The sequence below is a fragment of the Azolla caroliniana genome, unplaced genomic scaffold (genome assembly GCF_043228905.1).
Source record: "Azolla caroliniana isolate FFs.n. ecotype wild unplaced genomic scaffold, voAzoCaro1.0.p SCAF_5, whole genome shotgun sequence".
Lineage (NCBI taxonomy): Eukaryota > Viridiplantae > Streptophyta > Polypodiopsida > Salviniales > Salviniaceae > Azolla > Azolla caroliniana.
In genome coordinates this window covers 2,826,891-2,841,028 of record NW_028230440.1, presented here as the reverse complement: position 1 = coordinate 2,841,028, position 14,138 = coordinate 2,826,891, and the positions used below count along the sequence as shown (strand labels likewise).

Genomic DNA, 14,138 nt, shown 5'->3' with positions numbered 1-14,138 from the left:
TTATTATTGCCATTGTCAATGATTATTTGCAAGCAATTGGCATCCATGAAAAGAAATATGCCAAGCATTAAAAGTACAAGCAAGGTTAGATTTACGCAATGATCATACCCTATCAGGCATATCCAATTGATTGATCTTTGCAAGAATGGTCTCAAGTATGTTATACCTCTCATTTTTATATGGGCAGTGTGTGTTTCCAAAAGCATTAATTGTGAATGAATTAAACATGATCGATAGAAACATTTGCTTGGATTGGCTCAAGGACAAAGGGACTCAAAATGTTTGTTTCTAAATTGTTTACTAGTCTAAATACTTTGATGCTAATGCTTTATCAGCTTGAAAGGAAATTAAGGTTCCTTCTAGTGGTCGATAGAAAGAATAAAATTTCTCGGCCATCATCTGCAATGCACAATACAAGAATTAATTAGCTTAGAGTAATTCATAAAAATATGGATGGGCACATATATTGGCTTCTTATATTCTTGTTTAACTGTATAATATCTTGAATATTAAGCTTGTTTATCTATGGATAATTTATTGTAAACCTCAAAAACAACTTGCAATGTTGCAATATGTATGAAATTGGAACTATATGATCAAATAGAGAATATACCAATCCATTTGCTGAAGTGCTTCCAGAAGCTCCTTGTGTGAAGAAATCTTTGGTTGTTGCTTTCTTCTACAAGACGAAATATAGGATGGATGTACATGAGCAATGCAATTATATTATCATCTTTTGTGGTAATGTCTTATGTGCATGTGAACATGTACATATGGCATGGAACATATGTGTTTCTTTATATTGTATGTATGAATCAACATGTATATTCCTCTTAATATTTTGAAGATTTCTAATTTTTACATTTTGAATGTCCCAAGTCTTTTCCTATGTACCCCAAAGACTCTTCATGGCATTCTTTATTTAAGTTATTACCTTGACCATGTAGCTCCCCAAAAAGGTGTATGACACCACTCATTCAATATTTTTAGTAGTTCACCCATGTGTTCCGTTTGTGTAGCCATGTCTAGATTGTGAGCTTCATGTGCAAGTGATATACATTTTTAATGTATAGTTAACACAACAAGAGCTTTGTAGGAATGTAGACTTTTTTTATCTAATTTAGAACTATAAAATCATACACCACACCGATCAACGTTTTTGTAACATCCAAATATCACTTACATTCTTTTCAGGGATAACAATACGTGTATGATTGTTTGTCTTTGACCAAGCTTGTTGTTTTTGCATCATATGGTTTGTATACCCATAAGTTGTCGTCGTATTGGGAGGTGGAGGCTCTTTGACATTGATTAATGCCTACATTGTAAATATAATTTAATGTATGTACAAGCTAACAAAGGGCAAATTTATTGTTTGATCATACACTCAATGCTGTTTGAGGATCCATGTTAAAATGCGATGTCCTTGAAGGGAACAAAGATCCACAATAATATATTAATGTGTGTACACATATGTTTCAGCTTCTCTAGTCATCTTCTTAGACTATGACTATGAGGTTTCCTATCTAAACATAATACTCTTGAATGGAAAAGACCTCCATAATATTTTACATCGATGTGTATATATATGCATGCATGCACCTTTGAGCTTCTAGGTTCATCTCTTATTTTGACACTTTGTACTAGTCTTTGGAAGCATCAATTATGCTAAGTATAGTAATTCAAGCCCCAAGTGTGAGTGGCATGTTTTGTCAAGACATTTTTATGCGCAATTTGATGAAGTGATGATCTACAAATAGTCTCTAAGGCCTTCTTTGCAATCATAAAGATTTGTGTATGGCTCAAGATTATATGCAACATACAACAAGCCTATACTCATTTTATATTATCTTATTTTTAGTAGAGTCCTCAAAACATGTATACCTCATGCCATTGTGTTCTAGAAGTATCGAAAGAGGGAGTGATGCTATGCTTGTACCAACTTTAAAATCAAGACATGTGTATACAATAAGCATTCCTAACAAGGAGCACAAATAACATATTTATGTTTGCTTTGTGGATGATTATCCATAAATCCCTTATGCACTTATCTACTTTCCATTGGCAAGTGCAACTTGTGAATCATAAATGATTTGTTGCACATGGTTTTCCATTTCAAACTAATTTGGAATGGTGATTCCATTATATTATAGACAAGAATTCTACAAGAAAAGTTGTAGAGAAATTTATAATCATGCTTATGGGATGGATTTGGATCAAAAGTGAAAACCTGGGCTTTATGTCCTTTATAGTGTGGCCACAACTCCCTTGAATATTGATCAAGATCATAAAGAAGCATTTTTTCCTTCTCCGAATTTCTTCGTCGATAAGTTGTGGTTGAAGGTGGATTATGTTGTGGTTGATGGCCCATGTATCCGGGAAGGTGATAAAGTTCTTTTTCTATCCTGGCTTTTAAAGATATAAGCTAACATGAGAAAACCCTAACTTCACAAAATATGATATATTTCATTTATACATTTAACATATCATTTTATTGAATATTCAATCAAAATAACCTTAGTGCCTTGTCTCTTTGGATAAGAATGTCTTCTTTCAATTGACCCGTGTAATTCCATGGCCCAAATATTCGCCTAATAAGACAACCATAAAATATTGATTTAATAACGAAATGAAGTACAATATTTATCGTCAACATAAATATTTACCTTGACTCATCTTTAGTATGCTCTTTGCTGGTTGCTTTATTTTGAGATATGGTGTTACCTTTCCCTAGATCTTTTCCTTCAAGTTGATCCTACACTTGCACCACATGAAATCTCAAGAATGTTTATATAGGTTTTATATTTTGCCTTCATCTCTTAAAAGGATATGATAATTCATTAGCTTAAGATTTGAATAAACATAAAGCAAACAAGAATGCCATTGTGATTTACTGAACGACAAAATCTTCATTGTTTCACACACACACACACACACATGTGTGGAATATTCTTCCATGCTTTCGTTTGCGACCAAAAATTAAGCGAAGGGTTCTAACGCTAGTTCAATAACTAGTGGCATGTAATTTGTAATATTGGAAATAATGTTAATTAATGTAATATAACTTGTAATAAATATGCAACATACTTGATGTCGAAGGACAAAACTTCCATCATTATATGTGGTATTATAGCCTGCAAGAGTGGCACATTCTACTTTACGATCATTGCACGGTTGCTTGTTCTCCCCATAATCCTCTAATTTAGGAGCTTTTAAATTGCAATAATCCATCCTTTCAAAATCAATGAGTACAAAATTCATTATAGCGTCAAGTGAGCAAGAGTAAATACTTGTGGACACCTATCTATCATTTTCAAGGGGAAGTTTGGAGGGTTTTATTGATGGCTATTGTTTATATCATTCTTTTACCCATTCAGAGTAAATAGTGCAATGAATATGCCATAATATATCCAAGGTTATTTATTACTATGAAAAAATTGGAGCTCAAACATGTGCTCACATGTATGCACGTAGTTATACATCACATGATCCCATCAGTCTCATCTAGCTCAAGAGTGTTAATATGGTGTTTGTTTCATTTATCTGGTTAAAATGTAGATACTCCCTTGACAATGAAGGCATGCAAAGTGGCCTTCATTAAAACCAGACTTAAGTTATCATAAATTTGAAGCTTGATCTAAGTATGGAATACTAAAGTGCTTCTCTCTATCCATATTGTCTCTTGAAATTACATAGTGAGGAATATATGCTTGTACATGTAATATATGCATGGCGTTGTTTAACAAGCACATATAGAAACCTTGCACATTGCGCGCTTGAAGAAACTTAGTGTTGCATAGGTACATGTACATGTAATATATATGGCTTTGTTTACCAAACACACATAGCCACCTTGCACAAGGCTCACTTTGTTGTTAATAAAGTTCTACGGGGTACTTATAAATTGTTGTTGAGCCTCTAGGGGTTGACACCCAACAATAGAACTACCACCATCACCAATCGATGGTCAGATCCCCACTTTGCCCAACGATATTTTGACATGTTCCAGCATATGGTCTACTATGTCCATTGACAAGTACCAATAGATCATAAAATGTTGCATGATGGATCACCTAGTGCTAATTGTAGCATGCAGACACATACATCTCTTATCTTATGTGCAATTAAAATGTTGTTACATAATATTCAAAAAACAAAACTTACCCATAAGAAGAGACTTGTGTTGGGAACTTGAATCTTGTCCCAATGTTAGATTTCCCCTTTGCTTGTATATCTCTTCCTCCGTGCCTAGTAGCAAAGGCATAATCTTCATAATTTGGTTCAGTACCCAGCTAGTAATCCAATAAAATCAGAACACACAAGAAAACCATCATTTACTCCATAATCAGACATTAATCCAATGACATTTATCCTCAAAAAATTCCAATTGATATAATAAAAGAACTAGATTAAGATTAACGAAAACCCAAGTAAGTTAAAAGAAAATCCAATTAAGATTACACAAAAGACCCAATTAAGATTATAAAGAAAAAACAAATCCGACCTAATTTGATTACCTCTTTCGTATAAGTTGATTGAAACCTCCCAAGGGGTTTCTGATTCTTCTCTTCCATTATTAATAATCGAATGATTAGGTTTCTAATCAACAACAATATTGGTGAAGTGATCAGAAATCTGATTTCATTTTCATCTATCTTCCTTCTGAGAAAAAAAAGAAGGCAAGAGAGAACAAAAGAAAAGAATTTGGGCGAAAAAAGAGAAAGTATATATATACAAACAAATCAATCGTCGCAACCCAAATCTTGTTATTTGAATTTACAAAATTTAACCTAATTCTTTGGTTTTTCTTGAATTGACATAAATAACCCTCCTTTCTTATGAAATTACGAAGCATAACCCTAAATATCCTTAGTTTGTTGAATCTACAAAAACAGCCCTCCTTTATAATGATATCAAATTTTTTAACCTAGTATCCTTGTTTCTCAATCTACATCAATTTCATTACTCGCTCCATTCGATACTAGTCTTACATGGAATGTGTCAGGGTCAGGCACGTGTATGGTTGATTGAACCCATACCTTATTAGTCCTTCACAAACCTTCGCTAAAGGCCTAGTTTGACCCAAAACATAAAATGTGTAATTCGTAAACTAAATGGCTACCAAATATCTTCTTTGGATCTTTTCACAAGGCCTAGACAATCAAATGGCTTAGATTGCGAAAATAAGTTACTAGTGAAGTTTCAAAGTTCTAAGACTATTATAATGTTTGACCCATTGTTCTTGGTTTTGTAAGTTGACATAAACAACCAGGTTTTTATGTGGAATTATAGTTTTAATCCAATTCTTGATTCCCTATTTATTCGAGGTATTTGCATAAATACCCCTATTTGTTTGTTTTCTGGATACACTCCAAATATATGAACCAAAATTTCCCCAACTCTATGAGTCTTTTTTTACAATTGTTTTACCATAGTTTGGACAAGTGTACCAAAATACCCCTCTTGTAATATTAGGTTGAAATTTGTAAACTTGGCTACATTCTTGTGAAATACTTAACAAATCGGGGTATTTTTTGCTTGACAAAATAACACCATCTACCTATTTTTTTCTAAACCCCCAATAACAAACCCAACTAAGAGAGGACATTACTTATTACCCACTCAGCCATGCATATGTCATGACATGACATGAATGAACAAATAAAACACCAAAAACTTATGTCTAATGATAGAAGGTTGTAAAATTGTAGACCCTAAGTGTGACAAAAAGATTTGGATAATGAATGACCTAGAGAAATGCATGTTCTTTATGGAGATTCATGGCATTAACATGGAAGATAAACCTGTCTAGGGAGAATGAAGAATGGCACCTCAAGAGGTTTGCTTGGCCCTACAAAACATAAGGGTCATGTCAAAAGCATGAGTTTCTAAACAATTGTTATTAAAGATCACGAACAAGCTAATGGACCATTGTAAGATTCATTAACTCTTAATTAGCTCAAATTAATGTTCATGTGCAAATTAGTATAGATGAATAGTTAACCCTTTGGAAACTCAACAATTAAAGAGTTAAGGTAATAGAGAGAAGAAAATCAAACATGATGAACATAAATGATGTTTGGATTATCAAATCTAGATGAGAAATAAGAGCATTTGTTATACACATTACCATGGGTCATCTAGCTATGCTCACTATGAAACTAATATTCGGTAGATATAGATATAAACCAAGTGTCTATTCGAATACTATTCAAATACAAGGTTTGGTCAATCACTAAGTAAATTATTTGCAAAAAATGTGTTTTTAGTTTGTCGGTGTATTTCATTGAAGAGTATTATTCGCAAAACATATGTGGTAAAACAAAGCCTACATACATTGAGCCATAATGTTTGCCACATGTGGGGACTCAAAAATCATAGTACAAACAAAATTTTACGTTGACACAATTGATTATGTGAGTAGTTATATGTAGAGTCTAATATTAACTTATTGCTTGACAAAAATGGGAACATTTAATGTTGATACACAACTATATCAATTGGCAAATGTCAATCCCACTCGAATTAGAGATTTAGATAGATCAAGTTGACTCTTGTGCAAAGCCTAGAAAGGCACAAACACGAAGATTGCAGAAATTGATCGAGTAAGTAGCTAATTGTAGAAGTCAAAAAAAGTGGAGACCACTTGCAATATAATGTAAAAGTAGGAAGTTTCAAACGATCATTATCCGAATCAAATTAATGTTGATGCATGAACAATTGTAGCTTTCTCAACTAAACTTGTTGATATCCAAGCTGCCAAAAGTGAAGAAGTTTTGTATATGAACCATGAATGAGACGTGTGCCTGTGTTTCATGAATTCATTATGGTGATATGTATGTGGGGGGCAATGAGAGGAGATTAAAGGCAGACAAGAAGAAGAAGGCCTCCTTCTTATGTATGTGCATATATATCAATATGCATAGTACGTAATATGCAAACATTCCTTTTTTCATACGAATGCGTATGTTATCAAAACATTCGTATGTTAAAAAAAAAACTTGTTACCTTAAATAAATATTAAACACTTGTTACCTTAAATAAATAATAAACTTTACCTTATAATAAATAATAAATACAAAAAGTATGGTATTTACCTTAAAAAAAAACTTTACCTTATAATAAATAATGAATACAAAAGTATGGTATTTACCAAACGTTTTGAGGGTGTTTACCATACTCGAACGTTTGAATCATTCGCGAAGGCGAATGCACGTATGGTGCATACAAGGTTTATATGTATATAGTATATTATTATTATATATATATATATATGCGTATCGTGTGCATCACGCGATTCCCATCGGGAAAGCAGAAGGAAAAGGAAAGAAGGAAACGTCTAAATAAATAAATAAATGGAAATAAGAGAAGCACAAAAGAAGAATTATGTATGAGAGAGAAAAAAGAGATATTTGCTTTCTGCTCTTCTTCTTCTTCTTCTTCTTCTTCTTCTTCTGTACATAATAAAAAACATTATACAAACATTACATATTTCATATTTATTTGTGTTTCTGCTGTGCGTGCGTGCGTGCGTGCAATCGGCGAAGAAGAAAGAAAAGGCGACGACGAATCTCCCCACATATTGCTGTCCTTCTAAAACGAAGGCATCTTTCTGTCTACTCCTTATGGTTGTAGCAGAGGATCGAACACAGGCACACCGGAAGCAGAGACGGAAGGACCAGAAGCAGTAGCAGAATAGAGAGAGAAGCAGGCACTGGAAGCCATGGCATCAATGCCAGAAATATTCGATCGTGGACTCTCTTGTGTAGTAAGACGTGCTGTCATCATCGGAAATGGTGCTCCTGGCGCTGAACATCAGTGCTTTGGCCTCATCAATGCACTCGGTCTTGCTGATAACACTTCTTTCTTTGTAAGTCCTTCTTTTTTTTGCCTCCCAAAATCTAGCATTTCCCGCAGTTTTTTGATGGATTTGATGCACCTACTTAGTAAGTCAGTGCAGTGTTTCGATCGATTCTTTAGGCCTCGCTGATAACACCTCTTTCTTCGTATGTTGCTTTTTTCGCTACAACAATTGAAAATATTTCTTTATCTTATCTTCTTTTGTATTGTCATATATGGTGTGCTGTATTAGAATTTAACCATGTGGATTGCAATAAAGGCTTCATCGTTTCGGTTTTGTAAGGTACAAAGTATTTTTTTGGATGGCTGTGATGACATGTCTATTTCTCAAGTCTCGGTATCTACAATGAATTGGATAGTTTTGACTTTACTGGTTTTGAAAGACAAAATCCAAGTTGATGGCTTTGACATGGTTATCTTTGAAAGACCGATTTTGGCATAGTTTGAAAGATATACAGCAATTTAGATGGATTTAACATAGTCAGCGTTGAAGGAACAAAACCAGTTGGACAGATTTGTTTACCTGTATCCTGGGAAGTCTTCAATTTAGGATTTGAATGCCACATTCTATTTGGGATGCATTCAATAAATATATTTAGTTTCGGAGTCTGTGACAAATGGCTGGACACCGCAAACCATTTGGATGGATGCAAGAAAATGTTGACTGTAACATTGGCGCTGGCATCTACCATGTAGAACCATGTTTTCCGAATGGACCATTCTTTTCTTTGTAGTGATTCAAACTAGATATTATCATCGGATATTTATGCGGTTTTAAAATGTGAACCCAACTAAAATTTGAACTTTTCATACAAAAGAACCAGCGATGTGTCTCTATTCTGGGTCTGGAATCAATTTGATTCTCTTTTCATTTCCAGAAAAGACTTCTGTTTCTCGTCATCTTCTTACTTGGTTCTAACATTCTGCAGCGTGTGAGTCGGCCAAAAGGAAGTTATAACAGATGGCTGAGGTGGTTGCCTGTCAATGTACACAAGAAGATTGAGAACATAATTCAGTATATCCAATCAGACTTGAGATACTATTTATTATCTCAACAAAAGAATGTACACATGATAAAGGATACAGATCCTGCAATTCCTGAGGCTGATGCACGGAATATAGCAGCATATGCAAGACAAAATGTCGACAGGTTTTATGTTTTATTAAGTTTTGCTTGCAATTTTCTAACTCAGAAAATCAAAGTGCATTGCTATTGATATGCGATTCCAACTTTTCTTTATTGCCTTTTTTGATTTGTCTCAGAGAGGGACCATTGTTGGTGGTTGCCTCAGGTCGAGACACAGCATCAATCGCTGCGGCTGTGAAACGATTGGCTTCTCGAGACACTTTTGTCATTCAGGTATATCAGCTACTTATTGATTTAAACAGGTTATATCTACTGGATTTATTAATTAGAAGTAAATTAAATTAGCGAGCTCTAGGTGTGCTGGCAATGAGATATAACGTTCCTAAACTTGATCACAAGAATGGTGAGTGTAAGCTGCTGTTGCTGGTATTTTCTCTTTTTGTTGCTTCCTCAGCAAAGTTGGAACACTAATTACAACTTTGGAATATGTGCATTCTTTTCTTTCACAAAAATACGACCAAAACCATGCTTCAGTTGCTGAACGAAGGAAACCAAAACAATCATTGTGTATTATCAAATGATTCTTCATATTGTCATTCAGCATGTCTAGAATTGAGGGAAATGATAGAATCTGCAGGGTTCCCTAAATGTAGATATCCAATATGTCGACATCATTGCAACTCATTGTGATTAGATACTAATAATACCAACACCATGCTTCAGTTGCTGAAAGAAGGAAACCAAACCAATCATTGTGTATTATCAAATGAGTCTTCATATTGTCATTCAGCATGTGTAGATTTGAGGGAAACGATATAATCTGCAGGGTTTCCTAAATGTAGATATCCTATATGTCGACTTCCTTGCAACTCATTGTGATTATATACATCTATTTGTGTGCTGGCCATTCTGGCATGGTCTGGGTTTGATATTCTTTTTGTTCATTGTGTAATTTTCTGTTTTGCCTCACGACCAATGTGTTAATATTTCAAGAACACATTTTGTCAAAGTTGAGACTAACAATTGGCAGGTTAAATATCTGTCCCAGCATTGCGGCTGTTCCATCCATTTGGGTGCAAATTTCTTCGTTGGTACCAGTTTCTGATATTTACATGATGGTGCAAATTCATTGATGGGCTTTTACCCCATTTGAAAAGTACTTGCATAGATAAAAACGATAGAGAAACTTCAAATGATACAAGTGTGCTATACAAGTTATAGAAAAGAGAAGTTTCAATACAATGCTTGTTGTCCTGTCTATTTTGCAAAGTTGAAGCCAATAAAAAAAGCTGCGAGTTGAGAAAACCTAAATTTCTTTTGTAATTGTCTATTATTCAACATATTCTTAGGGTTTACTTTGCTTTCACATGTATTGGGTTTCAGAACTCACAAAAAACGAGTTTCTTTGTGTCTGCATTCTGCATTCAGTGCTTCTTCAAGAGTATCATTGAAACTTGCATGAAATATTTAAAGATTAAGTGAAACAAAGGATATAATGGGATTTTAATATCAGATTTGAAGCTCTTGAAACCGAGGTGGTGCATCACATTGAGTTAAAATAAAATGTCAAGTGGATGAATTTCGTTCATAACTTTGAATTCTATTACTAGAGCGTAGAACTTCTGATCATTTATCTCATAAAAACGTGTTGTCATGCATTTATCGGAAAAGAGTCCATTTTGTATGCTGAAAGGATTGCATAGCAATTATCTCCTTTTAGGCAGTCACACAGGCTCTTATAAGTGGTGTTTCAAATTTTTTTCTTCAGATACAGTTACCCAGGACACGTCTACAACAATATGATATGGTTATTACCCCTCACCATGATTATCATGTTTTAACACCAGCAGCCCAGCAGGAAGTACCTCAGTTCCTTCTAAGATGGATTTCTCCTTGGCATCCACCTGATAAACATGTGGTAAGATTGAGAGTTTAAATTGGACGAATCTGAATTGTGATAAGAGAGTTAATTTCCATGTTTTATCTTGTTTTAGCATTTGCCAGGGTCTATGCTAAAATTTTCTTACCTAAACAGGTTCTTACAACTGGTGCTCTTCACCATGCTGATCCTACAATGCTTCGGGTGGCAGCTGCACGATGGCATAATGAGTTGGCACCACTACCTAAGCCAATGCTTGTGGTGAATATTGGTGGCCCAACAAGTATGGTTACTTTTTGTTCCTTCCCTTTAATTTCATTGATGACAACATTAAATGAAATATGAGGTACTGTTGTAGCAGGACATTGTAAATATGGTAATGATCTTGCCATTGAACTTGTATCTGCATTGAAGATGGTTCTGGCAACATGTGGGAGTGTACGCATTTCTTTCTCCCAAAGAACTCCAGTCAAGGTGAATTTCACTGTTAAAAACAGTCTGTAATGTATATTTATTTTCTGTTTTGCAATTTTGGAATGAGGCATTGTATGAAGCACCGAGTGTCTTTTTGAGCATACATATGGAGGAAATGGTAAAAAATGTATAGATATGAGGTACTGTTGAGATCTTCACTTCTTCTTGGGATTGGAGTAATAAGTTCCTCTGGCTGTAGTTGTACCTGCAGTTTCTTATGTTGTAAATTCTTGCAAGCAGATCAACACATTTGTCAAATTCGAGGACACTTGCAAGTATAGAGGATCCCAACTTGTGAACTAATCCTGATATGCCTATTGATTGCTTAAGCACACCTTCCATTAATTTTACAACTTTAAATTCTTTTCACTTTCAACATAGAGGATATAAAAAGATTCGAGGAAGACAAAATGGAAAATAAACAAAGTGAGGATCTACATAATCTTAAAATCACTTTCAATGCTAGCGCATGATTCTTATCTCTGATAAGAAATACCATAGAATCTGCCTTTTTTTCACCCAGCACTACAATTTTGACAGAAGATGATGATCGTCATGTTTGGAGCATCATGTATTGCAGGAATTCGGAGTGATCCAATTTATACATCATAAATAAGGCCAGGATACATGTGCAGATGGCATTACTGAACCCAAAAAATTTCTTCTCCATATTTGTTGAAGGTGTGCTTTGCTCCATTTTTCCACTTAACCTCCACTAACTCTTCTCATGATAAGTGTTGAATCTTTGAGCATATATCTCATTTGATTTTCGTATCAAAACGAGATTAATATTACCTGTAGGTTATGGGTATCATTCATTCATTACATGTTTTTCAGTCTCAGTTTGCCATTCTGACAATCTTTGTCTGGTTAGAATCTAGACCGGAGCTACACCAAATTCGGAGAAATCATCTTTGAAGCAGGGTGACCAAAGCTTTTTCTAGCTGAAAACGTACAATCCCCATTATCCTAATTTATCTAGTATAAAGGCTCCCATAATGCCAATGTAGTTGTGACAGGTTACACGCTCTGAAGGCAAATGAGCTGTACAAAAATAATGATTTTGATCTCTTACAGCCAAATGAAACTTTTTTCAACTTGGTAGTTTGTATGTTCTGATTTAGACTCATTGATCTAAACATGGTTTTAACTCATGCTATCTCCATGACGTATTTTTGTTTTGCTATTTCATAAAGGTAGGCATATTGAACTTTCATTTGGAGAACTATAACGAACTAAATGACTTGTATCTTGAGTTCAACAATGATGTGGACTGTGTATTCTGTACTGTGAAAATGCTGTAGTAGCAAGTGACAGATATAAGTTTTCTGGTCCAAGTGCAACTTCTGTACTGTGAAAATGCTGTAGTACCAAGTGACAGTTTTAAGTATTCTGGTCTTAGTGCAACACTCTCAGACGCTGCATTTGTCAATGGTTGGATGTAGATGCCATTTGCCATTGTGCTTCGAAAGTGTTCCAAAAAAGCACAAAAAATTACTCACTACACCTGAAGATGTAGGTCATGTAAGAACTTCTTGAGAGTTAGTTGACCTGTATTGATTTGGAATTTTGTTCTTATAAATTGTAGGTGCATACTTTATAATAAACTCTTTTTTCTGATTGTCATGCTGTATAACAATTTTGTAAAATGCTTATATTAACAGATGAAGGATTTTATTCAAGATGAGATGAAATCATATGCCAAAGTTTACATTTGGGATGGTGAAGGTAAATATCTAGTGTTTTTAGTGAAGGTTATTAAATAATCGGTATATTGTAATCACACATGGTGTCAAAATGGAAATGCAGGTTTGAATCCTCATCTAGGGCATCTGGCCTGGGCAGATGCATTTATTGTTACTGCTGATTCGATTAGTATGTTGAGTGAAGCATGCAGCACAGGGTAAATACGATGCTGTCTTCTTTCTTCAAGATAAAGTTCTAATTTTAATGCCAGTTTTGACTGGAACTTCTTTTGTATGCAGAAAACCTGTTTATGTTATAGGAGCTGAGAGATGCAACTGGAAGTTTGCAGCATTCCACAAAAATCTGCGTCATCGTGGAGTCGTACGTGCACTCACTGATGCAAAAGATGTGGGGTTTTTCTATTCATGTCATGCTTTTGCCAAAATTCTAGTTATATCATGATTTTTAAAATATGCAATAATGTATATAAAAAAAGGATTTGTTACAGTATTTTGTTTTCTGCTTTTTGCAGATGGGAGATAGCTGGAGCTATCCACCTCTCAGCGACAATTTAGATGCAGCATCCCGAGTTCGACAAGCTATTGCAGAGCATGGATGGAGCATTGGCAGATAACCTTTCCAATGGTTTCCCCACTGCATTGATCTGAATTACAGTGCTATTACGTAGGTTTATTTTCCAGAGGTGTAGTAAAAATTATTTCTTTGGTGAGTGTACAGGAGCTGTGAGAACTCGAGTACAGAGCTTCTTGTAGCACAGAAATTCATAAAAAATTCCAGAACTTGTACCAGAATGTACGATGCTTAAATAAACAGCATTTGAGGTATAGATATCATTTATACAAATTTCCCTCTATAAGCATTTATTCCTCCTGTCTAGAATGCTCATTTCAGTCTACCACATACTATGTCAGTTTTTGTATTTATTCTGCTGGTGTTTACAAGTCAGACACTGTTTGTACAGAGGATGTTTCTTATCCTCACACATGTTGTAGTTTTACCAAATGTTGAGGTTGGGTCAATAAGATTCAAAAGTTACTTGTGTTCATTTTTTGTAGGCATTGAAACTTGAAATCTAGAAGAATGTACACGAATAGCTTCTTTACCCTACTCCATGTATGTTTTCTTGATGCT

General features: G+C 34.6%; 2 protein-coding genes across 5 annotated transcripts; one reads left to right on the top strand and one right to left on the bottom strand.

Moving 5' to 3' along the window:
* Positions 1 to 120: 120 nt before the first annotated feature.
* LOC147863636 (uncharacterized) lies at positions 121 to 4,801 on the bottom strand. Its single transcript, XM_087319466.1, has 9 exons — positions 4,518 to 4,801; positions 4,165 to 4,292; positions 3,088 to 3,232; positions 2,667 to 2,755; positions 2,517 to 2,591; positions 2,231 to 2,405; positions 1,184 to 1,318; positions 614 to 679; positions 121 to 399 (listed from the first exon to the last, which is right to left on the bottom strand). Exons 1-9 carry the CDS (start codon positions 4,572 to 4,574, stop codon positions 301 to 303), a joined length of 969 nt encoding a protein of 322 aa, XP_087175592.1. The 5' UTR covers positions 4,575 to 4,801; the 3' UTR covers positions 121 to 300.
* Positions 4,802 to 7,622: 2,821 nt separating this feature from the next.
* On the top strand, positions 7,623 to 14,052 carry LOC147863635 (mitochondrial fission protein ELM1-like). 4 transcript variants are annotated; one of them, XM_087319704.1, is made up of 11 exons: positions 7,623 to 7,870; positions 8,790 to 9,010; positions 9,124 to 9,220; positions 10,716 to 10,865; positions 10,983 to 11,109; positions 11,185 to 11,300; positions 12,965 to 13,028; positions 13,110 to 13,203; positions 13,286 to 13,394; positions 13,519 to 13,631; positions 13,725 to 14,052. In XM_087319704.1, exons 1-10 carry the CDS (start codon positions 7,724 to 7,726, stop codon positions 13,618 to 13,620), a joined length of 1,227 nt encoding a protein of 408 aa, XP_087175830.1. In that variant the 5' UTR covers positions 7,623 to 7,723; the 3' UTR covers positions 13,621 to 13,631; positions 13,725 to 14,052. The 4 variants fall into 4 exon arrangements, with proteins under 4 accessions (XP_087175830.1, XP_087175829.1, XP_087175831.1 ...); XM_087319703.1 differs by having other exon boundaries at positions 13,519 to 14,052; XM_087319705.1 differs by having other exon boundaries at positions 7,624 to 7,870; positions 11,188 to 11,300; positions 13,519 to 14,052.
* The last annotated feature ends 86 nt before the right edge of the window (positions 14,053 to 14,138 follow it).